The 26036-nt window shown below is 42.8% G+C and overlaps 1 protein-coding gene across 1 annotated transcript; it reads left to right on the top strand.

Annotated features, from left to right (window-relative positions):
- Positions 1-3639: 3639 nt before the first annotated feature.
- Positions 3640-7941, top strand: LOC308298139 (mixed lineage kinase domain-like protein; the record flags this gene model as incomplete). Its single annotated transcript, XM_080741695.1, has 6 exons — positions 3640-4084; positions 5511-5688; positions 6678-6778; positions 7202-7325; positions 7476-7560; positions 7777-7941. The coding sequence occupies 6 exons, from the start codon at positions 3640-3642 to the stop codon at positions 7939-7941; spliced, it is 1098 nt and encodes a 365-aa protein (XP_080597821.1).
- Between the last annotated feature and the right edge of the window lie 18095 nt (positions 7942-26036).

The following is a 26036-nucleotide window of genomic DNA, read 5'->3' as shown; positions in this document are numbered from 1 at the left end:
AACGGCCAAAATGAAAAAGTTGACTATAGCTCCTTTAACATTATATTTCAGTCAGGGCTGGGTCGTATACATCTGTGTCTGTGTCGGTGTGGCAATCAATGATGCAAGATACCCAGAGCCGGTATTGCTGGCATAGTCATATGGATGAAACGTATCGTACTGTATAAAATCTTTCTTTACTACTAGAGGCACATAGACTCATCCAGTTTTCTTTTCTCACTTTCGCATTAACTGGAGAGGCACTTTGACATGTTGATTTCATCTAAGGTTGCATTGGAAAGGCTGATAAGGTTGACAAATTGTGTTGCATGGATCTTGGCCCTTTAATAGTGACAATGACCTATAAGCTTTCAGCTCCTTTTTGTTTTTTTAAAAGAAGTGAAATAGTTTGACATGCAGCAGGGAGACAGCTCACAGCTGACAACTATAGACCAGTTTTTCTCGTCTAGATTTCTAAGGTTAATTTATGTAGGTATTTATGTAGAGCCAGTTCTTACACTGGCCCCGGGGTGCAGTCCCAAGAGAAAAGGAGAAGAAAACAAAAACAAAAACATAACATACCGTATAGGACCACACAGACTTGTTGTGCTAATTATGACCTGAGGAAACCTATAACGCTTAAAGGGACAATTCACCCACAAAATGACTTTTTTTCCTGTCGACCCCATGGAGACTTGAATTAATGGATATCTTTTTTGTTTTTGTCACGTTCCTAAGCCAAACATCTAAGGAGACTCTTTGTGTCTCCACAGGGTGCTGCACATTTTTGGGCCTAGGAATGCAACAAAAAAAGAAAAGAAAAAAAGAAACTAGCTCGCAACACGTTGCAGCATGCAATGTGTTGTGAACTTGTCGTCTCTGGTGCACAAGAACTAAGTAAAAAGAAAAACAGCCTTCGGTGCTTTAATGTGAAATGGCTAAAGTAATGCACACAGCAGAGTCCTTTCAAAGTACGTTTGCCAAAAGAAGTGTCAGGAGCTGTCGCTCTAAACCAGGGGTCGGCAACCTTTCTGAAATGCAGTGCCATGTATTTATTTTCTAGATAGTCAGTGTGCCATGTCAACATACATGTTAATGACATGCCATCACAATTCTGACATATTTTGATTGTCAGGACATTGTTATAAGATCATTACACTCCCTCCCCAGTCAAAGTTCAGAATTTTAATGGATGTAGAATTATGTGCAGGATGTAATTTGTTGCAAATTAGGTGACTTAATTTAATTAATTAATTTATGACCATGTTTAAAACAATATTTGATTTTAAAATATGAATCCTCTCTCTCACACTTTTGCCAGTGTGCCAGTGATCACCCTCCTCTGTGCCAATGTTGCCACCCGTGCCTAAGGTTGCCTACCCCAGCTCTAAACCAAAAATGTCATTGTTCTCTACACAATTTGGCAGTGGTGGAAGGTCATATTCCTTACTTAAGTAAAAGAATCAATTCTGCAATATAGAAATACTCTGTTACAATTAAAAGTCTGGAATACAAAATTTACTTGAGTAAAAGTACAAAAGTACTGGTATAAAAATTTACTCAAAGTACCAAAAGTAAAAGTACAAAATGTTTGAAAATACAATCTACAAGCTCACAATGCAATCGTCTATTAATAGGGCTAAATTGGTTTATGTATGTTTTATAATATTAAAATGTATATCTAGAAAGTCACTAATGTGGGCTTCATAGAAAGAAATGTTCAAATAAACGTATTGGAGTAAAAGTAGCCTACAAAATGAAATAGCCTACAAAATGCATGTTTGACTCCCAGAACTCTATCTTCCAAACATGGCAGCCATATTTGTTTACATTTGAAGAAAACACTATAGCCTATATCTTTTGAATGCCTGAACGGATTTCAGATTTTTTTTGTTTGAAAGCTGTGAATGGCGTGCACACGTGTGGGGCATCATCCGTGCATTATCCGTGCACATCGTGCACATTAAAAACCATTTAGGCCTAGAATTATTGAATGCTTTAACTCGGCAGCATTCTCAACCAGCACTCGGCAGGTTGAGAACGTGCAGCCGTTCTCAACCTTTTGAGGCCGTGACCCTCCGAAATATTCATGTTTGAACTGGGGACCCTGATAAGCAGTTGGAAAGGAGTTGAGGCATTACGTTTAGTTTGACTCTGATAAATATTGTGATCTACAAGCGCACAGCGACTTGCACCCATGAGATGTTGTGATCTTGTAGATTGGCTATTTTCAAATTATTTTGGAGGTCACGGCCTGAGAACCACTGCTGTCGATGACAATGTTTGTGACAGTTATGCTGTTGTGTACATGTTGAATAACGATGTAAGTGTAGTGGTTACAATGCAGAACAGGGTTATGGGGGGAAGTGACCTGTGGCTATTTCCAATGATTGCGTCTGACTGTTGGCTCATTCTCAATCCTCTCTGTGCTCAGCTGAGAAGTGAAGGTATTTGTTATTGTAATTAGTTACAGGCTGTACACATGCAACAACGTGCATTTAATAATGGCATTGTTGTATTCATGCAGCAAATATGGTATTGTAGGGGATACACGGCATTACATGGGAAAACACAAGTAGTTACCTGCATGTGGCCTCCTCTTCCACTGTCGGCTGTCTTCACAGCAGTATAAAGCTGGCCGCACACTACCAGAGAATCAGCGCATTTAATTACCCTCCTGACAATCGGGCTGCCAGCGACTGAATCGGGCCGACTCAGTCGGGATAGAATCCTGTAGCGTGTGGAGCGCCCAACTTTGTGTGTGTTTAGATTATCTGGTCAGAGAATCTTAAACAATTATCCTGTAGTGTTTAATGCTACCCGATTGTAATGCATGCTTAATATTTGAATACTAAGTAAAACAACTGATGAAATCTGCACAATACGTTATGTGTGACAGTGGTGTCTTGTATTCGATGCAGTAAAGTAATATGTGTTATGAGCACAATGCTTTACAGGGTTAATAGGATATAACACGTTACATGCATAGTTACCTGTAGCCTGAGGCTCCTTGGACCATGAATGCCTCGAATTCTGTGGCAATCTTTGTCACGACCAAGTTAGAAAAGTTAGATGGCATGCGTATCCTGATTCCAGCCTTTCGACTGGCCTACCAATCAATGAAACCTTTTTTCCCCCTTTTAGACAGAATGAAGTTATTATCTTATCTTTAGCCTAATTACATTATTATTACATGAATAATCATCCAGGAAGAGAAAACTGTGTGCACTCATTCAGAGCAGCAGCAAAGACGAGCCTCAGCAAGCACCGAAAAACTGATAGGGAACCATCACTTTAACCCAAAATGGAAGGATGCTTTCGCTTCCATTTTAACATCTCATGCAAATTCAACACCGCTATGCTTAATTTGCCAGAAAACAGTGTCAGTTGTTAAGATCGACAATATAAGGCACCAATGAAAGACAGATGTTATCAAGTATCATTAATGTTGTCATTTGATCACCTGGCCCCTTGCCATTTTTGTAATTTGGCCCACAGATTCAGCTATTTGAGTATCCCTGGTATAAGCTGTAACTATGACATGATAATACTGTACATGGGCTACATGAAGAAAATGTTTAAACATGGCAAAAATGTTGTTTGGGCATGCAAAATTCTAATTCAGTCTATTGCCATCTGTCCCTCTTTCTCCCTTCAGTCATGGATTTAATAGACCCAATCCTGCTCATAGCGGAAAAGCTCATCGCTCTCTGCGAGGAGGTGAAGGCCAACAAGAAACGGTGTCAGCGCGTGAAGCTCCGCGTGCAAGGGATGGAGCAGGTGCTGAGGGCCACCCAGCAGAAGGGGGCCCCCCATTTCTCCCCCGAGGTCAGCGCGGCCCTCGAGGAGCTCAAGCTCACACTCGGGTCCGCCACGGAGGTCATCAAGAAGTACACCTCCGACAGGGACGACATCATCAAGCGCTTCATGAACGCCTACGACAACGGGGACGAGTTCAAGAGCTTGAATGACCGCCTCAACGACGCCTTCCAGCGGCTGTCGCTGAACCTGCAGGTGGAGATGGATCGTAAGCTGTTCGAGGCGTCCTCTCAGCGGGAGGAGGATGAGGCGGACGGCAAGGAGGATCGTGCAGAGAACCAGAAAAGTGAGAATAGGGGAGGGGTGGAGGGTCTTGTCTTCTTTTGTATAAAATATGTTTGTGCAAGAAGTCTATCATTGTTCTTTGAGCCAGATGTGTACAGGACCTTTTTTTTCTTCTTCAATTTGCACAGGAGAGCGTATCATGTCAAACTACACAACCTGAAATAATCCTAACCCTAACCCTAACCCAACATTTTCATATAGGCCTAGCATTGCTGATTTACCAAATATACGTAGTCCTATAGACTTCATATGCTTTCCCAAACTTTTTAGCTCAAGAAATTAGACATTTGCCCGGGACCCAAACTAATGACAATAGTAGATCTACAAAGGCACAGTTGTGAGCTTGTAGAGCTGCCATTTTCACTATTTCTTGTCCACGAGCAAGGCACTTAACCACTAATCCCCACCTAGACTCCAGTCAGTGGAAACTGAATTTCAGTTTGCCAATAGGTCTAGTTATATAATTATGAAGTGGAGAAGTGCATCATGTTTGTCTTGTGATAAAAGGCACAGCTGTACAGAGCTTTATGAAGTTAATCTTGATTGTGTGATTGTGGCTTTAATATCAGATGTATTTCACAGTGCTACAACATATCGCGAGCAACCAGCATATCATGATGGAGAACCAGGATATTATGAAAGAGAACCAGGGTATTATGATGGAGAAACTGGATGCTCTGTCATTGAACGTGGACATGAAGAGATGCGGTGTAGATGGAAAAAGAACTCAGTACAACTCAGGTCTGTTTCACTAAGTAGGCCTATAGAGCATTTAAGTGGTGAAACTTAAAGGAGTAGTTCACACTTTTCAACCTGTCTTCATATAATAGGTCCTCACTAATGTTCATGATAAAATATCAAAACATTTTTCTACTCAGTCCAAGTCTCCTAGGAGAGCTGTGGGAAGTTCAGAATCCATCGTCTTGTGACATCAACATTTTCCCCCAAAAAAATGTAATCAATATTTTTGAAATAAATATATCGATTTTTATTATCGCGAGAACAATGGCTTCCACTTTAAAATTGCAACTTTTCAGGAATAGAAAGCCTGTAGTTTCTATAAGCTGGATTGGCAATCGATGATGTCACAAGACGATGGGTCTCTGACCTGCCCACAGCCCTCATCTGAAAAAAGAAAAAAAAAAAAGCTATTTTTGAGTGAGGACCAATTATATGAACATAGGTTGAAAAGTGGTGGAGTGCCCCTTTAAGTGATATTGATGAATTCCAAATATTATCAAAGTATCCTGCGGCACCCTATGGTCCAACGACACCCACTTTGAGAAACACTGCTTTAGACTGTGCTATTTGTGTTTATTTAATGTTTTTTATTCCAGAAAGGGATTTAGTTCCACTGACAGTGGAACTAATGTTCTAATGGTCTGATGTTTGTGTTTTCTTCTCATTGATGGTTTGGCCGTCACCAGTTCAGAAGTCTGAGAACATCCCCAAAGACATCCGACAGTTCAGCCCTGGGGACGTGATCTTCGATTTCCCCAAAACGCCCTTCATGACGACCGACATCTCAGAGGTCTACAAGGGAGTATTCAGGAATTTCCCTGTGGCCATCAAAAAATACCGCAACCAAAAGGGCGTGATATCAAGGTTTGTGGCACATGTTTTAATTGATCAAATGTTTATTCTCTAATCATTCTGGCTAGCCATCGTCACGAAAAGGGACCGCCCACTTGTCCCTTTTCGCAGCGACTCTGAGGCTGTCTCGAGAGATTATTCTCTAATAGACTAGGCTAGTACAATATACACCAGTGGTTCTCAAACATTTTTGTCTCAGGGCACCCCTGTAAATAACTTTTTCACTTTAAAGGAGGCGGTTCAACCCCATAATGACTTTTTTTCTATCGATTACTCATGCCAGAGAGACCTGAGTTCAATAATATCTTTTTGTATTTGTTGCATTCCTAAGACAAAAATGTGATTATAGTAAATGTACCCCCATTAAATCTGGATGGGGACCCGGATGGATGGCCCTGGATGGGGACCCTAATGCATGGCACTGGATGGGGAAGCAGTCAGGTTTTTCTTCTTTTTTTCTTGTCTTAGGAATGCGACAAAAAACTAAAAATATTATTGAGGTCTCCATGACATGAGTAATCAATAGAAAACAAGTCATTTTTGAGGTGAACTACTCCTATAAGATACAAGGAAAACGTATATATGTTTCCATTTAATAGCACAGTTCAAAAATAACGTTTATACGTTAACCACCCCATTATCCCTATTATGGGGGGACATTCACCAAGGGGGTCCCCAGCAAAAGTAGTTAAAAGAGCATCACAACCACTTTGCACATTATGTTGGGCTATTCAAAAATAGCAGATCTACAAGCTGTAAGCTTATACAAAGGAAATAATGAAAAGGTTTGGAAAGGTTTGAGGTCTGGGGGTCCCTGGTACAATGAGAACAAATAGTTTAACATTTCAATAGGCAATCAGATACAGTGTGGGGAGAGAGTAGGCCTGGCTGGGTGCAGCATGTGGCCCCCGGGCCACCAGTTGCCCATGTATGATCTAGGCACTGTGTTATTTCACTAAGAGCTGGGTGTTAATCTATGCACTGTTTTGTCTCCCTAAAAGCGAGGTGGTGAAGGTATTCGAAAAGGAGATCCAAGACATGCATCGTTATGAATCATCGTTCATACTACGGATGTTCGGCATCGTATTCGAGGATAATGAAGGTGAGTCCTTTTTTGTATAATTGTGCTTGTTGAGAAGCATTATTGAAATCACGACATTGTCTGATTTCATCTTCATCTCTGTCTCCAATCAGTGTTAATTCTGTAGACTAAAACTATGACGAAAATTATAATGTTGACCTTTAACACTGACGAAAACGAAATAAAAACTGGATAAAAGACGTTGGTGTAGTGGTTAGTGCATATGTCCTTCATGCGGAAGGTGCGGAAGGTGAGTGGTTCAAACCCTGCCTAGGCCGACGTTAGCAAGGGGGAGAAGACGACTTCCAGCCCCATGGCCTCCCCTAAGTAACAAGAAATCTTGTGAAATGAAAATATCGCCAACCAATCATCAAGTACACCAAAGGTAGCTGTCAAAATGAACCCCGTCTCCAATATAATATGAGATGTCCTTTCCCCTGCCAGGACTCATTGTCATGGAGTACTGCAAGTTCGGGAGTCTGAGACAGGTTTTGGACAACCCCAAGCGTAAACTGTCTTGGAGCAAGAAGACTCGCATGTGCTCGGAAGCTGCGCAGGGCATCTACAGGTGAGTTCCCAGTGGAGAGTCTTTGGCAGAGAAAGACAAACCAATAACATTCAGAAAATGTTCAACCATATATATATATATATAGGCCTATATAGTTGATTCGGATAAGTAACACACTGACAACTAACTACTGGTATTGTTTTCTCTTAGGCTACATCAGTCAGAGAAGAAATCCAAAGTCCATGGGGCCGTCAGCAGCGACAAGTTCATGGTAGACAATGGCTACAGAGTTAAGGTATGCATGGGTTAAATATAAAGCATATTTAGTTCATTTAGTCTTTTAATTTTGTTCCCAGCTCAATGCAATATGTGATCTTTAAATATTCCAATGGCTTTTGTTTTCTAGACATCAGTCACTGCTACCTACATTGTACACCCTTTTCTGTATTTCCTAATAATGGTAATTGTTATACTGTATTATCGTTCATTGGCTGTCTTTTTTTGTGACTAGCTGGGTGGTCTGGAGCTGACGCAAACGGAGACGTCCTTGAGAAGGAATTGCAAGAACCCAGAGAGCTCTCTGCGCTACCGATCACCAGAGCAGCTGGGGAGTGTCAACCATCCATACTGCAAGATCTGTGAGATGTACAGGTCAGTCCTCTACACACAGCAATAGGTTGGCAGAGGGATTGTAGCGCCCAGGATTACAATAGACCAGTGGTCTTCAACGTTTTCAGGCCAAGGACCCCTTACTTGAGCGAGAGATGAAGCAGGGACCCCTACAACCTGTTCATAGATTCCATATAGTTTCATCGTTTGACAGCACAATCATCAGTGTATTTAGAATTCACGTCAATTTGTGTTTTCAGATATTTAACCACTTGAGCTGTCATTGCCTAATAAACGTGACCTTTTACTCTGTACTTAGTCCGCTCTTTTTCCCTTCTACACCAAACCTCTTTGCCAAAAATAGCCGATCTACAAGCGCGAGGCGCTGTGATCTTGTAGATCTTCTATTTTTGGCTACAGTTCTGAGACTATGGACACTATTGTTCAAGTTGTTAATATAAAAAGGATTGGAAGATTTGGAGGACCCCCTGTAGTAACTCTGAGGACCCCCTAGGGGTCCGGACCCCCTGTTGAAGACCCCTGCAAATTGCTGCAATAGACAATTGACACCAGGTGAAAAAAGGGTTACAAGAATCGTGGGATAAAAGGTTTTAGAGAAGAAAACAAAAAGGGTCTATATATACAAACGAATAAAATGCATAAAAACAATAAGATTCAGAGGATAATCAATTAACTGAAACGAATGAATGAACCAAACCACACTGTATTTTTCTTTTTCCCAGTCTTGGAATGGTCCTGTGGGAAATCGCAACCCGCCAGAAACCTCTCGACGGTGTGTATGTCCCAAAAACAGTGGTTAACGCACTTTCTGTGCCTTTCTTGCACACTTTATGTACGGTACGTATAATAACAATTTCTCTCATAACAGATTGTACCACAGATTTTGACGTCTATAAGCGAGTGTGGGTGGAGAAGCGAGTGCTGGAAGCACTTCCTGAGGACTGCCCTAAAATGCTGGGAAAACTGATCAACGCCTGTCGCGCTTTCGACCCCTTCCAAAGGCCAACAGCTGGAGGTAACTGTGTTTATTGTCTGTATACTTGTATACTGTATGTGCATATATTTTTCAATGATAATTTGAGTATTTTGGGGGGATTTATTTTGAAAATGTTTTGAAATTAATAATAATGAAAATCAAGAAATAAAGTGGTCCCTGTGCTTGGACCTAGTTTGGTGCAGGGCAATAGCATGAACCATTATTGATGGGATAATGTTTCTCCATATATTTACCTGAAACAGGGGAGAATAGTATGTGACACAACACAGTTGTCTTCTCATTCAAAGGTGTGGATCAGAGCAGACTCGACTGGAAGGCATAAACAACCATCTCAAACCACTCGCACACACACACCTCGATAGTTGATCCTCTGGTGCCCCCTTGTGGTTGTTGCCCTGTGCTTCAGCACATCAAGCCCTATTATAAGTCAGGCCCTGGTCTGTCTGTACTCTCTGTCTATACTCATTGTCTGTATACAGACATTATAGACAGTATACTGTCTATACTCACTCCAGGCCAGAAATGCAAGTGGCAAAATGCATTAATGTAAAATTTCTTTATTGCTTTACCTCTCTAACCCTATAATCGTAAACATCCCCAAAAATAAATGATATTTATCTCTATTCTACAGTGCTGGTGGCCAAGCTATGCGATCTATGCCCTTCGGATGAGGATGAGGAGGAGTAAGCTGACGGGTGTTCTCAGAAGAATAGCATGGTGTTTATGCATGGATCTATATTGTACCATGTGTTATGGTTCAGGACATAAAAGTCTTGTCACTGTTCGACCACCACTCACATGCATATGATTTAAATTAAAAACATATTAAGGCTTAATGTTAGTGTAAGTTTACAATACCCTTTTTGTTAACAGGAGATCTTTTCGACATTAACACGTTTCCTATTTAAAAACAAAGCCTTCTCTCTCGATGGATGCAGCCCATCAAAATAGATGCTTGGATGTGGCTTATACCATCAATTTAATAATATGATTTTTGTGGAGAACAATGAACAGGGGTTGATTATGTTCAGGACATGATTATTGATTGATTGAATACTTTAATAGTCAAAACAGCACGGTACAGTGAGTCATTAAGGCTAAAAGGATAACACAAACAAAGTCCTGGGGACTTGTTTCCATTGCGGTCCTATTCAATTCATCAACACAAAATTAACACAATAATACATATCATCAACAAATACAAAACACTATACTGAATGTACAAAGGAGATGGGAAATTACATTGACCTCCCCTTGTGGTCTCCTGATAGATTCGTTTGCCAGTTTGGATAGAAACCAGTGTTACAACTCCTAAATGGGGTGCCGTGATCCCCCCCCCCCCCACACACACACACACACACACACACACACACACACACACAGAAAGCTTTATGTGGCCACACACACCTGTTCATTAAGTATGCCTGGTGGTCAGGTGGGTGGTGACTCAGCTGAAGTTAGCCACCCCTACATATGTTGTTGGATGGTGAAAAGGGGAGGGGGTGATATAATGATGTCTTATCAGTGTATTTCAATTGTGCATTTTGACTCGGAGGCTTTCATCTTTCAGGAAGTAACCAAAAATACACAGGGAATGACAGGGCATATTATAACCACACCAGGGGGTCTATTAGGGTAATGTTACCTCCATACTAAACAGAAAAAGTACACAACTATGGCACCACCTCTTTAATGGATGATGTCAGGGGGGCATTCCACATTTTGGTGGCTGAGCAGTAGAATGAGACATTTCCCCATGTTTGTTCTGTTCTAAATGTGGGTGGTACCAAGATTATGGTGGCTCCCTCCAGTGTTGCGGCTGTGTGGGTGTCACTCGCTTAAACTGTCTCGATTGGTCTCAATAGAGACATTTAAAGTGCTGCTTGAGGACACTCTACATAGTGATTGTACCTGTTTTATTTAAAAACATTTTATGTGCATCTCTGATGTTGTATTATGACTCAATTGTTTGCTGTAGTTTTTCCATTGCTGTAATCAGGGTGTCCTAAAGAGGCTCTCAATGGGCTCCCCTGAATAAATAAAGGAAAAGGAAACACTCACTTTGGAGATGTAGTTTGACAGGCGTGAGGGGTATTGAGGGCACTGTACCAATCCAATTGATATTTGCTTAACCCTGTCTTCTACCCTGAGCCATCGCAAACTAGCAAAGTGTGTGGGAATTAGGTGGGTCATGGGCTTAAAGGGATAGTCCACCCCCAACATAACATATCAACACACCCCATGAAGCCTTGAATTCATGGAGATATTTTAGTTTTTGTCCATTCCTGAGCCAATAAGTTGGAGACTCAAAATTAGTTTTAGGAATGCGACAAAAACATCGGCATCAAATTCATGTGGTGCTTGCTTATTGTAACTCGTGCTGGATTAAGAGCATCTACTAAATATCTAAATTGTAAATGTTGAGTAATCGATAGGGGGGGAAAGTCTTTTTGGGGGTGAGCTATCTCTTTGAGGCTGAGAATTAGTGGTATCAGTTTGTTTTGTGAGGTATACTGTATGATAATGACCCTTCTCTGTATATCTTTTGGTTGATATCATTGTGTAAATAAACTTGGTTATTAAACAATGGTGCCATCATGCCTGTGAGTGCTCTGTGACAGCTTTACCATCAAAAACGGTTTTAAAGTGCTGCTTGAGGACACTCTACATAGTGATTGTACCTGTTTTATTTAAAAACATTTTATGTGCATCTCTGATGTTGTATTATGACTCAATTGTTTGCTGTAGTTTTTCCATTGCTGTAATCAGGGTGTCCTAAAGAGGCTCTCAATGGGCTCCCCTGAATAAATAAAGGAAAAGGAAACACTCACTTTGGAGATGTAGTTTGACAGGCGTGAGGGGTATTGAGGGCACTGTACCAATCCAATTGATATTTGCTTAACCCTGTCTTCTACCCTGAGCCATCGCAAACTAGCAAAGTGTGTGGGAATTAGGTGGGTCATGGGCTTAAAGGGATAGTCCACCCCCAACATAACATATCAACACACCCCATGAAGCCTTGAATTCATGGAGATATTTTAGTTTTTGTCCATTCCTGAGCCAATAAGTTGGAGACTCAAAATTAGTTTTAGGAATGCGACAAAAACATCGGCATCAAATTCATGTGGTGCTTGCTTATTGTAACTCGTGCTGGATTAAGAGCATCTACTAAATATCTAAATTGTAAATGTTGAGTAATCGATAGGGGGGGAAAGTCTTTTTGGGGGTGAGCTATCTCTTTGAGGCTGAGAATTAGTGGTATCAGTTTGTTTTGTGAGGTATACTGTATGATAATGACCCTTCTCTGTATATCTTTTGGTTGATATCATTGTGTAAATAAACTTGGTTATTAAACAATGGTGCCATCATGCCTGTGAGTGCTCTGTGACAGCTTTACCATCAAAAACGGTTCTACCATCCCCACCAGGGTCCCATGATTTTACAGGCAATAGGCTCTTTGCACAGCAGCCATATTGGGAAGAAACTGGGCCTCTTCCTTACTTCCTTCACAGGTGTGACCAATGATAAATGGTAAATGGTGCATTTATATAGCGCTTTTATCCAAAGCGCTTTACAGAGATTGTGCATTACATTCACCCATTCACGCACACATTCATACACCGGTGGCAGAGGAAACCATGCAAGGCACCAACCTGCTCACCGGGAGCAATGTGGGGTTCAGAGTCTTGCCCAAGGACCCTTCGACATTAACTCAGGGGGAGCCCGGATTCGAACTGGGAACCCTTCGGGAACCCTTCGTGCTCTAATAGCGGTTTCTCTACCCCTGAGCTATGCCCTGAGCTATGCCGCCCCAATGATTCTGATTAATAGTGTACAAATGGAACCAAATGGACCGGTACGGGTACATTTGCTTTCATGTGTACACCCTCTGAGTCAATTAGGCAATCTGCAACACTTACCCTTCTTGAGAGTGTTATCAAGAAGGGGAAGTATACCAGATTGCCTGATTGCCTCCATATCTGGGCATATTAAACATATCTACGTATGTTAATTAGTAAAGCCAAGCGGGGCCTTGGCTAGTTAGGGCCTGGGTTTGATGATATATGGGCATAAGCGTGTACCCTAACAGGGCATCATCTGGGAATGCCCATACTGTATATCAGGGTTCCCCAATAGGCCGCCCGCAGGCCATTTGCGGCCCGCGGGGGGCTACTGTCAGGCCCCCACCAACCCCAGTAATAATGGTGGTATAAGAGCAGCAACACTAGAATATCGTCGTTGTCAAATCGTCGTTGCCAAATTTGTACGTTCTTTCGCAAAGTAAAGCCCTGCTTCATCATTCAAGGCCGTCTCACAAAAGTAGTGAAAACAGCCGATCTACAAGCACACAACTCCTTGCGGTGCGAGGCGTTGTGTGCGAGACATTGTGTGCTTGTAGATCGTCTGTTTTCACTAGCTTAAATCATTTTTTAAATGATAAATGCAAAACGAACGGTTTTGGACATACAAGATTTTCACCCGTCAACGACGATATCTGAACTGTCGCTGGAGTAGCGGGAACACCACCGTCGCCCCCTGCAATGTTGTGGCCCTCGGCTTGGTACCCTAGACGTGATTCGGCCCTTGGGGAAAACTAATTGGGGAACCCTGCTGTATATGGACATTTTATTCCATTCCAGGGTGTAAATCAGAGTTAGGGGAGTAGCCCCTCATTGCAGTGTGCGAAACGGGGCGGAGTGGATTGTGGAGCTATTTGTGTGCAGAGCTGATTAATCAGTTCCACCCATCGAGGTACCCTGACCCGCCACCCCGTGAGGAGCTAAGAGCCCCTGAAATGGTGCGTAACACATTTCTGCAGCCCTGAAGCGGAAAAGGGAAGTGGATGTTCTAGTAGATGTATGTCATTGGGAGGGACGACTAAACGCCTCAAAGTAGGTTGAAAAATGCACCTATATATCGTCGTTGTCGGGCGGAAACCTCGTATCTCCAAGTTTCAAATGTGTTCTTTCGCAAAGTAAAGCCCTGCCTCATCATACAAGGCCATCGCACAAAAGTAGTGAAAACAGCAGATCTACAAGCACACAAAGTAGATTGGCTGTTTTCACTAGTTTAAATCATTTTTAAAATGATAATTGCAAAACAAACAGTTTTGGATATACAAGGTTTTCACCCGACAACGACGATATGTAACTCTATATTTCCACTATTATCCAGGACTTTGAAATGCATGTATGTGCAGGCTGTGCTCACAGGTGAAGAGCCATCCAAGGGGTTGGAGAGGTTTTTGGAGGACCCAAAATGTCATGCTCCTTTTTATTTCAAGGACGACGAGCAGTCTCACGCTTTGTGGTCATACAAGGCGAGTCTCTTGGACACAGTGACTTGTTGGAGTGGTCTCTCGAAAACAAGATTGAGTTCATCCTCAGTGAGTTGTTTCCAGAAGTGAGTAGTTTGTTCCACACCACTCACTGTACATAAGAGGAGCGTACACTAAAAGCGTGCGGTTTCATTTAGGAGTTATTGAGAGCATAAAATGCATATTAATGCCATGTGTAAATCCCCTTTCTGTACCAGCTCTGTTCAAACACAATGATGGATGTACTCGCGTCTTCCATACAAGGGATATACCACACATATTCCGTAAAGAGGTTAACAGTTCATGCACAACACATTGACAGCTTGAAAAAATGAATCCAAACTGCTTCACAATGCTTGGGTGAATGGAGACAGAGTGGAAACCTCACAAAGTGATGTTCTTCTCCTTTCTTCCACCGACAGGCCACGATATGTGCAAATGCACAGGTACAGGGTGTGGTCCTCGAGGAAGCGGAGTGTCTGTTCCTAGATGGCCCAGGCTTGCATCAGAGGTACAACAAATAAATACTACATGACATTAGCATTAATGCATACATTTCAGTGAGACACTTCACATGTATGCATTATGCATTTAAGAAACAAGTTTAACTTTCAGATTATCAAAAGTTTACTGATTTTATTTCTCTCTTTTCTTCTTTTTGAAGGGTCTTATCTGGATTTGAATTGATGATTAATTGTTTCTTTTTTTCCCTCTCCCCTCCAGTGAGGTGGATGGCTTTCTTGAAGGAATAGGCAAACAGCTGAGACAAGAAGGGAATCCTCCACCAAAGCGCCCAAGGTCCTGGAAATGACTCCTCCAGGAGGTCCATCTCTCCACCCATATTGTTTGAACGAATATTCTTCTAAGTTTTTCTCACATTTTTATAAAAAGTAAAAAATACAAAACATATATTATTGATGTACTGTTGGCTACAATCATGTATACCTGAAACTGTCATTAAATACACAAGGATCATAACATAAGAGTATTTGTACACTTAAGAGTTACAGACTTGTTATGGTCATTCAGGGCTACCTATGTGTGTTTGGTAATATCAGGTCATTTTCTATGTCCATGGCAAAAATGGAAATTTGACAAGTTAAGAGTACATTTGTACACTTAAGAGTTAGAGACTTGTGAGTCATTCAAAAGTCAATCACAGTGTTTCTGATAATATTGGTCACTTTGTCCATTTCTTTTAATTTTGACAAGCCAAAGTGAAATTGATTTATCAAAGATTATTCTACTGAAAATGCACTACAACCTTGCATTGTTAATATTCTATATACTGCGAGTCTCTTGTGGATCCTGAGCTGAAAGGTTTGGGAACCATTGATGTATAGTCCATCATTGTGTGTGTATACATTTCATGAAAACACCTGCAAACAATATTGACTTATGAGACTATACATCTAAGAGTAATCTATAGGCCTATTTTATAAAAATGCACGTTGAGAAATTGGTATAAGTGTAACCAGTAAGACTCCCTAATCGGGAGATAAGCGACCGTAGGTCACTTATCTCCACAAATAGGGCAAAAATGTGTTTTGCCAAAATCTTCCTGATCCATGTTGATGACATGAGTGTAGACATACTGTGTAGTGATTTTCGTGATTTTAGGGCAAAATCTGTAGGAGCAGTGTCCAGAAATGTGTTTTTAAAAATCGGCCTGGAGGTGGCGCTATATGGGAGAGATTCATGTTGATGGGATGAGTGTAGACATACTGTGTACCGATGTGCGTGATTTTAGGGCAAAAATTGTAGGAGCAGTGTCCAAAAATGTGTTTTGCAAGAATCGGCCTTGTGCGCTGCAGTGGCAGGGGGTCCTCCACTGGGGGCGCCACCACTTTTGCATCCATTCTGGAGCACCAGGAGTCGCTGGTCCCCGGGAATTCCCCGTGAGCAGCCCCGTTGGGGTGGTCATTTGGTCATGTTTGCGCATTTGGTCATTTTTTACATCTGGGGGTCCCCCAGGGACCTGGGGGTCCCTGGAGCTCCGGGGGTCCTTGGAGGTTGTAGTTTGGCAGCCAAGGAACGTGTGTGCAAAATTTGGCATGGATCGGGGCAACGGTTGCGGAGATATAAGCAGGGAAAAAGTGTGACGTGTGAGGTGTGACAGACAGACTGACAGACAGACTGACGGACTGACGGACTGACTTACACTCTGTGCAGGGTTTGATAGTAAATGCGACCTACGGTCGCAATTAACCAATCAATGGCCAATGTCCTAAAAGTGGGTTATTCTTCAGATATTGTATTTTTCAACCCTGTGGACCTTGGAGCATTTTTCAGAATGTTGGCACTATAAGTACATTAGAATACATGGAGTTTTGGAGTTCCAAGCATAGCTATTCCTACGGCCATCTTGCTGATATTTTAATATCTGAAATGATGTTATGACAAAGGCATGTGCCTAATATCTGCAACAATCATCTATCAGGAGAGTGATTAACGTGTCATAGCCTTTCATAATGTAACAATGTAATATATAGTTACTTTTATAACACATCACATACATGGATGTATAGTAAGTGCACATAAACCCCATATAAAATATATCTGGTCAGCAGATGGTTTTATGAATATACATTTGTCCCTAAGTCACTTCAACTCTGCATAATATTCACATTGTGTGTGGATGTAATCATGACAGCAGTTTAGCCACTTTAAACCCTCTATAGTTTAGTTGACCGGGATCCACCAAAGCTCTGTACTAGGGCTGCTCCTGTTTACACTCTATAAATCAAATATCTTTGGTGAAAATAGCCTTTCTGCAAGATCACGTTGTGATTTCATGGCAACTCATCTTTGATGAATGTTTAAAAAAAATAAAATATAACTGTGGTTAGTGAGATTAGCTCAATCAGACAGACAGATCTTATGGACGGCTAATCTCTTACAGAGCTAAATCTGTCTTTCTGTCTGTCTGCCCAAATATGGAGATGAGTGATGTGATGTCATACTAATGGCATCTGGTACAGTGATGAATTTAACAGCAGTGTTACTTCCTCACTACGTGTATTCTTGTAGAGTTTTTAGTTCAAATCTCACTGTCAACAAAGATATTCTGTATTTTACTTCATCTGCATATTCTCCTGAAAGTCATCACCTTTTTCTTCATTATCTTCCTCTTCATCACCTTCTCATAACCATCTTTGTTGGACCCTGTTGTGTGTGTGTGTGTGTGTGTGTGTGTGTGTGTGTGTGTGTGTGTGTGTGTGTGTGTGGGGGGGGTGGAGGGGGGGGGGGGTTATTTTCTGTTACTGTTGGTAGTCATGGCTTTCAGTTCCCACCTGATGTTATGTGGGAGTTCAGACAGCTCCAGACCATGCTGAGTGACTGCTAGCTTGCATAACATCTTCAGGCTAGGATTTAAGTCTAGGATGTACAGGACGCCAGAAATGAGGCTGTTTCCTGTGTATATGTGTGCATGGATGATAATACAATCTCCCACCATGCAACAGCACATCCCTTGCATCCAACGGGGGTCTTTCCCCTTGGGCTCAACCTGCTTCCAGGACAAGGTCAGTGGACTGAATTTCCACAGATCATTGAAGTACTGGTTCCTGTTCCCGTAGCCACCAAATACGTACAGCTCTCCATTGTAGGCAAAGGCTGAATGACTACAGCGTCCTTCTGGGAGGAGGTGTCCAGAAGGCTTGCTCAACCAACAGTTGGTCTCTGTGTCAAACACTGTGACGCTGTTGTTGCAGACACCCCCATAACCCCCAAATATAAACATCTTAGTTCCTATGATGGTGGCAGAGTGACCTCTTGAAGCAGGTGGTGGAGGTCCTCTGGAGTTAATTAAAGTCCAGACCATTATGCTGGTGTCCAACTTGTACATGTCATTAGTATAGCCAATCACCTGGGTCTGTCCTCCATACACATACATGACCATCCCCAGGGCACAGGCTGAGTGGAACATCCTTGCTCCTGGAATAGTCCCAGAAACCTTGGGTTTGAACCAGCTGTGGGTGTCGACATCAAAGGCATAAAGCACATTGCAGTAAGGATACCGTCCTCCCCAGATGTAGACAATTTCTTCAACCAGCACAGCTGTGTGGCCATAGCGCCTGGGGGGAACCTCAATGGGACTTTGTCCTCTGTCATTGGTAACTGAGGACAACTTCCTCCAAAACAAAGACAAATGTGTTGAAGATGTGGACTTCAATTTGATCTCTGTTATGAATGTCGTTGCATCCTCCAAATGAGTACAGCTTGTGTCCGACTACCACAGCTGCATGGTAGTACACTTTAGGTCCTCCTGTCAGATGTATTGTCCAGTGAAACATTTCACACACCAGCACCACCTTGAATCAGTGAAACAAATTTACTGGGTAAGTTTGTTAAACAACAGTGTGGATCAAGTTGTTGAATGACACTTTGTTAATTGGACGTTTACTTTTAAAGGACATTACAGTGGTTGTGATGACAATGTTGTGATGTCATTGTGTGATGACGTAATTATGTAGAATATCTAATAAATATCCACCCACACCCGCGCCCCCAACCATCCATCCATCCATCCATCTATCCATCCATCCATCCATTTCATGCAGTTTGGTTCATTGTATTGAGAACACTCTAGTGGAATGTTCAGCATAAAAAAGTATCATGCCTGCATCAACTGTAATTTGTCCAGTTTAAAAGGACTGCCACCTAGTTTAGTTTGAGCCAGGCTGTGTTGGAGTGCAGTTCTCTCTCTATGTGAAGCGGTGAGAAGCCATGAGCCTGTAAGTTTGGTCTAATGAATTTGATATTTTGATGTTGCATTGATTGTTGCATTGACAAATCTGAGTGGGATCCAAGATGGATAGTGACTGTTGTTAGTGGAGAGATAGCTGAAGATCTGTGAGATCTGCGAGTCAGCCCCACTGATAGCGTTTCAGTAAGTACTTTTAGGGCTCTATTTTAAACTCTTTTGCCATGTTTTACTATTTTGAAAAAAACATTTTTAAATATTTCAAATAGCTGATCTACATGCTCACAACATGTCGATGTAGATCGGCTGTTTGAAATATATATATTTTTTTCTGCTTTACATAGTACAACATGGCAAAAGAGTTTAGGGATAAGTTTAGGGTTAAGGCATGGAGGAAAATATAATATAGCTCTTTAGCGTGCTGCCCATGTTGCTACTGAATCAGCACCAGTGCCACAATCATTCTGTGTGCTGTCCATGGTGCTGATTCATGACTTGAGGTGTGGCCTTTAGTTCCCCCTAGTGGTGGACAGTAGGTAATGTATTTACAAGTATTTCACTTTCAAACATGTTTTATTTGGGGCCATTCTAATGTCTGCTCTAGCTCCAGCCAGGCAGATTTTAAATTGCTTGATTCCGAATTGAGATATTTCATATCCATTTAATCAGAAACACCCCTTTCCCATCTAAACAAATTATAACTTCAAACTCTATTTTAACCAAGTTAGATTATTTAATTGAAAGCTGGTGACTGATATTGGCCTTCCAATGTGTGAGTGGGGCTGTGTGTGTTTTACTCCCTTTTTTCATTTAATTTATGCATTGAAAATGAAAAACACACTAAAATAAAAAGAAAATATAGCTGCAAGGAAAGCAAAAAAAGCAGGAAGGTAAAGTAAGGGAAAAGTGGGAAAAGAAATCAAAGAAAAACTAGAAGCAGAGCTCTTCCGAGCACTATAATATGCAATTTAAATAGTCTGCATGAGGTGAGACTTGAACCATTGACCATCGGCATTAAAGACATAAAACACTGACTGGAACCTGTAAAATAACCTCTCTAAATTAAAATATCTTGTGCACATTAGGTTTACAAGAGGAAAAATACCATAGTGAGAGTACCACATTTTTTATGTAAACCTGACAGTGCTTAGTAAGTATCACCAATTTGTTTTATGTTCTTATTGCTTTGATAATACAATACACGTAGGTAGATCAAGCTACGGGGGAACGTGTGTGTGTGTGTGTGTGTGTGTGTGTGTGTGTGTGTGTGCGTGTGTGTGTGTGTGTGTGTGTGTGTGTGTGGTGTGTAACGGTTTCTAAAGTGCCAATTTTAGGGTAGTGGTTAACGTCATTATTATCCATGACGGAGGCGATGGATAACCCAAGCTAAACTGGAGAAAACAGCCGAAAAAGGTCTCTGAAAATCTCCAAACACACAACACACACACACACACACACACACACACACACACACACACACACACACACACACACACACACACACACACACACACACACACACACACAGCAATGTAGGGAACATGGAGCTAACATCTTAAAGGACAACTTAGTTTTTTTTTTACAACAAGGGTTCATATTTTAGATTGTAATTAGAGAAAAAGAAAAGATGAGTGTTAAAATGTTTTAATTTACTGCTTTCTATTGGTTTAGCGATTTTACTATTTTGATTTCAGTGGGTGGGGCATGCACACAAGTGGCTAAATATGTCTTTTTAGACACTATAAGCCGGCAATACACCAGCCCCCATAAGTCACATCTGCCCATGAAAGATTGCGGTGCATCTTGGGAATGGGTTTATTTAAAAGACCGCTTGCATGCATGCCCCAAACCCGGTGTGTCACCTGTGATGTCACAGTGATGTGTCAGGGAAACCACAGTGTCAGGCGTGACCTTCAGAGATACACGGATACGTGGACAAGATGTGCCGGACATCACAGTGACATCATAGCATGATGTCAGAGTGGCAAACCCATATAGATCGTAAAAATGTGTACACATCTACACGTCCAGACGGACATGCCCAAGCTGTGACGTTTCTCATAGTAAACTCACATTACAGAAGAAAATGAACTTTTACACAATATTCTAATTTTATAACCAAGGTAGGATGTGAACATTATGTTAGACTTCAGTGATCTTTATAACTTTGCCTCCGTCTCTTTAACACATTTTGTCTCTCCTCGTCCTCTTTTTCCCAATGAGTTGAGCTCCAGTGTTCAGACTGCAGACCATGTCAGATCTCTCTGTGCTCTTCCCCCCTGAAGGACCCTGTTGCCATTCCATGTGGACACGTTTACTGCCAGCAGTGTATCAATACCCACTCCCAGCCAGACCCCCATGTCTACTGGTGCCTGCAGTGTGAGAGGAGCTACCCAACCCGTCCTGAGCTCTGTTAATTGATGAAGCATTCAACTGGCTGCTGCAGGCTGTCCAGAAGACAGGCTTGATAGCCTGTGATATTTGCGCCTCTGAAACAGGTCCACGTCCAGCCATCAAGACCTGCGTGGCTTTTTAGGATGGGTTTAAAGATGTTGGAAATCTAAGGGAGATAATGGAACATTCATGCATGCTTTTTGGGACTGCCCTTCTGGAAAGAAGTACTTGGGAAACTTGGTGACTGGTTGGGAGTGACTCTGCCAGAATCTCCAGGGCTCTGTCTTTTAGGAGATAACACGCATTTGCCACAAGGAGTCACCACACTCAGCAGCCATGAAGAGCAGACGTCTCTCTCTCTCTCTCTCCGCTCCGTACGCAAACGGCTCTACAAACGGCTCCGCTTCGCGTCGCCGACACGGTCGGTAACAAAGGATAGGATATTTTTTTCTTTTCTGGTGTTACTACTGTTGCTACTTGCGTGGATTACGGATTTGTGCCAAAGTTTATCATGGGACGTACATACAATGGACAAGGAGCTGTATGTACGTGATCAACAGGAGTCACACAGCGACTTCTACCAGCATGATGGCTTGGAGAAAAAACATCTCGGCATCGGAGATGCAACCATCTATGGCTTGATCTCTACAAGAAACAAACCCCCGAATTTCAGTGGAAACAGGCGCTCTTTGCTTGTTTTTCTTCTGTTACTTTGTGGAGACGTAGAACAACATCCAGGCCCGGTACTGACGAGGCAAGCAGCTGCTCGTATTGCGCGAGAAACTGAGTTGTTTTCCCAGTCTGTGACCAGCGAAGACCCCCACCACACGGACGCCACCGCGGGCCCCGAGTCCCTGGACCCCGACATTACCGCGGGAACAGCTCGGCGTGAGGACAGTTATGTCGCAGAGCCCGAGACATTGGCCTCCGACCACGACACCCTTGACTCACGGGCCCCCGGCGGTGAACACTCGGCGACCGCACCCGCGATCGCACCCACGGACCCCGGCGGCAACACCAACGCGGGAACAGTTCGGCGCGAGGAGGACAACAACACTACACCAGACCTGGGCGTGCGGAGCCCACTGCGGCCCCCCACGGCGGCGCCCTGCATGGCCCCCGCGCCCACCACAGAGGCTTCGGATCAGAGGGTCTACAGGGATCGTAATCAGTCGTGGCTTGCTAAATATCTTGGCTTCGATTCAACCTGCGCCGACAACTCGATCCCCCGTGCCGAAGAGACTTCGTGGATCGCTCGGTGTCTGGGGCTTCTAACAACAAAGGAGCTTGACCTCTCCCCCACCCCCACCGCCCCCCTCCCCCACAACAGACGGACATTCTTGCCGAAGAGACTTCGTGGATCGCTCGGTGTCTGGGGTTTCGAACAACAAAGGAACTTGACCTCCCCCCCACCCCCACCGCCCCCCACCGCCCCCCTCCCCCCACTACAGACGGACACAAAGGAAACCCCCTCCCCCAGCCCTGATCATGGTTATCTGGCCACCTCAGACATGAAAGGTACTTTTGTGAAAAGAGGACTGAAAATGATTCATCTCAACGTCAACAGTTTGAAACCCAAACTGGAACAAATCCAAGCTATGTTTCTTGATGGTAAGGTCCAAATTTTAACCTTCTCAGAAACTAAACTCGATGACTCATTCTCAGATGCTAGCATTGAAATAGCCAATTACACTGTCATTAGGAATGATAGGAACAGGAAGGGAGGTGGTGTTTGCATGTATATTCACAATGATTTAAATTTTATCACTCGCCCAGACCTACACCACAGCTCTCTTGAAACTGTATGGGTCGAGATAATTTTTGAACATGCTAAAAATATACTAATATGTGCTGTCTATAGACCCCCTGACCAGAATGACTTCTTTGAGCTGTTTGAAGAGAGCTTAGCAAAGGTGGACGGTATTGAGTACTACAGTTTGGGCGACTGGAATGTTGATGTTTTGCGTAAAGAAACACCCCTGTTCAAGTCCTTTAATGGGTTATGTAATCAATATGGCCTCACTCAGCTTGTTACCGTACCCACTAGGGTGACGGAGCACTCCCAAACCCTCATAGATCTCATTGTAACCACAGACAAATCCAAAGTCACCGCTAGCGGGGCTATTGTATGCGGTCTTAGTGATCATTACATGATCTACTGTACGCGTAAAATACACAAACCCAAGGCTAGTGGCCACAAAACAGTTGTAGCTAGAAGCCTTAAAAACTACTCCAGTGAGGCTTTAAATCACACACTAGCGAATACAGACTTTTCCCGTGAACTGCAGTGTACAAATGTCGAAGGAGCATGGTGTGGTTTTAAAACCAAATTGACCGATGCTCTAGACAACGTGGCACCCTTGCAAACCACCAGGGTTAAAGCCCGCCAAGAGCCATGGTATAACTCAGATATTACCGAATCAGCTAAACTCAGAGACAAAAAGTACGATGAAAAACGTAAGTGCTGCAAAAAGCTTAGAAAAAAATTCAACCATGACCTCAAAATCCAAATCAAACATCTTACTGCTCAGTGCAAGAAACTCAGAAACCAGACAATCGCCCTAATTAGATCCGCCAAAAAAGACTACATCGACGTCAAAATTGACGAATACAAAAACAAACCACGAGACCTATGGAAGTTGCTTAACAACCAATTAGGCTTAAAACCTAAAACCATATGCCACAGCATAAACATCAAAACGGACGCCGCTCTCATTTCTGACAAATGTGAAGTGGCTACCCATCTTAACAAAACCTTTACCACCATGGCCCATTCACTGGTTGAAAGACTGGTCGCCCCATCTGGGCGGTATGGTGTAAAATTTGTTAAGAAATTCTACAATAAACTGGGCGTCAGAAAAGACAGTTTTAAACTTGCCACAGTGACAACTGATGAAGTGTTTAAAAAACTGAGCGCCCTACCTCAACACAAGGCCACTGGCCTTGATAAAATTCCAGCTAGATTTCTCAGAGATTCAGCCGCCACCATTGCTCCAATCATTACCCACATAATTAACCTTTCCATCGAACAGGGTCATGTCCCACAGGACTTCAAACTAGCAAAAGTAACCCCCCTGCATAAAAAAGGTAGCAAACTAGACCCTGGAAACTACCGTCCCGTTTCCATTCTTAGCTCCATATCCAAAGTCATGGAGAAAATAGTCTACGAACAGATTGCAAGATATCTCGATGAGAATAATCTGATTTACGAGTTCCAATCTGTATTCAGAAAATCTCATTCCACCGACACATGCCTTCTCTATTTGACCGACCAAATCAAACGCGAAGCGGATGACGGCAAATATAGCGGCATGGTCATGATGGACCTCCAGAAGGCATTTGACACCGTAAATCATTCTATTCTGATTGAGAAACTAAAAGCCATCGGTCTTGACAGCGCAGCAGTGAGTTGGATGCAATCTTACCTGGTGGGGAGGGAACAGGTGGTGGAGATTAACGGTACCCTGTCCCCCCCCCCTCCCAGTAAGCTGTGGTGTTCCTCAAGGTAGCATACTGGGACCTCTGTTGTTCCTAATATACGTGAACGACATGGCATCTGCTTGCGACTGCAACCTGTTCCTGTTCGCGGATGACTCGGCTCTCCTAGTCTCGGGCAAGGACCACTTGCAGGTTGAAAAGACACTTAACTCTGAACTAAGTAAGATCTGCACATGGCTTAACGACAACAAATTATCAATTTACCTGGGAAAAACGGAGTCCATCCTCTTTGGATCAAATCATAACCTCAAAAAAGTCGATAACTTCACAATCAAAGTGGGTGACAAGGTCATAACACGAAAAAACGAAATCTCTTACTTAGGATGCATCCTTGAAGCTAATCTTTCCAGTGAAAAGATGACTTCTAAAGTAATAAATAAAATCAACCAACGAACTCGTTTCCTACAGAGGATCGCCCCGATGGTCAATTTCAACACACTGAAGACCATAGCTGGTGCAATAATCCAGCCCCTCTTTGACTACGGAGTCCACGTATGGTATCGTGACGCCCCACAAGCCCTGAAAACTAAACTACAAACAGCCCAAAATAAACTAATTAGGGTCCTGCTTCACCTTCCCTATCAGACTCACCTCACCGCTACTCACCAGTTAAGAGTGGGGTGGCTCAGAGTAGATGACAGAGTACAGCAACTTGCAATGGGCCTGGTGTACAAGATACACTACACCACTATGATACCCACGTACCTATCAAAATACTTTATAAACATTAAGGATGTCCATAATTACAACACCAGAGGCAGCGCCACAGATCACTTTCAACCCAGAGTCAAAACCAACAAAGGGTCAAACTCTTTTTTCTGCTATACCACCAAAATGTGGAAAGCCTTACCGAAGGCCATAAAGGAGTGTGGATCACTAGCATCCTTTAAAATTGCCCTGAAAAACCACTTACAGTTCCATTTAATGTGGGACTATTTCTTTTTGTACATTAAGGGTCTGCCAGGAGGAACATTGTTCAGGGGAGGTTCCATCTAGGATGGGACTATTTCTTTCCGTACATTAAGGGTTTCGTGATGTAAACATTTGCATTACAAATCATCGCTGGTAGGCGTTGTCCGGCTGGAGAGAGGGAGAATCCCCCAAGGCCTTGCTGCGACTGACCTTATAGACATTGACCGCGTTAGGGGCCTCCTCCACCAGGTAGCAATGTTGGTTCTGTTCAAGAACCGGTCCGACAGGGGGGCACAGTGGCGCAGTGGTTAGCGCTGC

This window comes from Nannobrachium achirus (assembly GCF_963921795.1).
Source record: "Nannobrachium achirus genome assembly, chromosome: 14".
Taxonomy (NCBI): domain Eukaryota; kingdom Metazoa; phylum Chordata; class Actinopteri; order Myctophiformes; family Myctophidae; genus Nannobrachium; species Nannobrachium achirus.
This window is presented reverse-complemented; position numbering and strand designations above follow the sequence as displayed.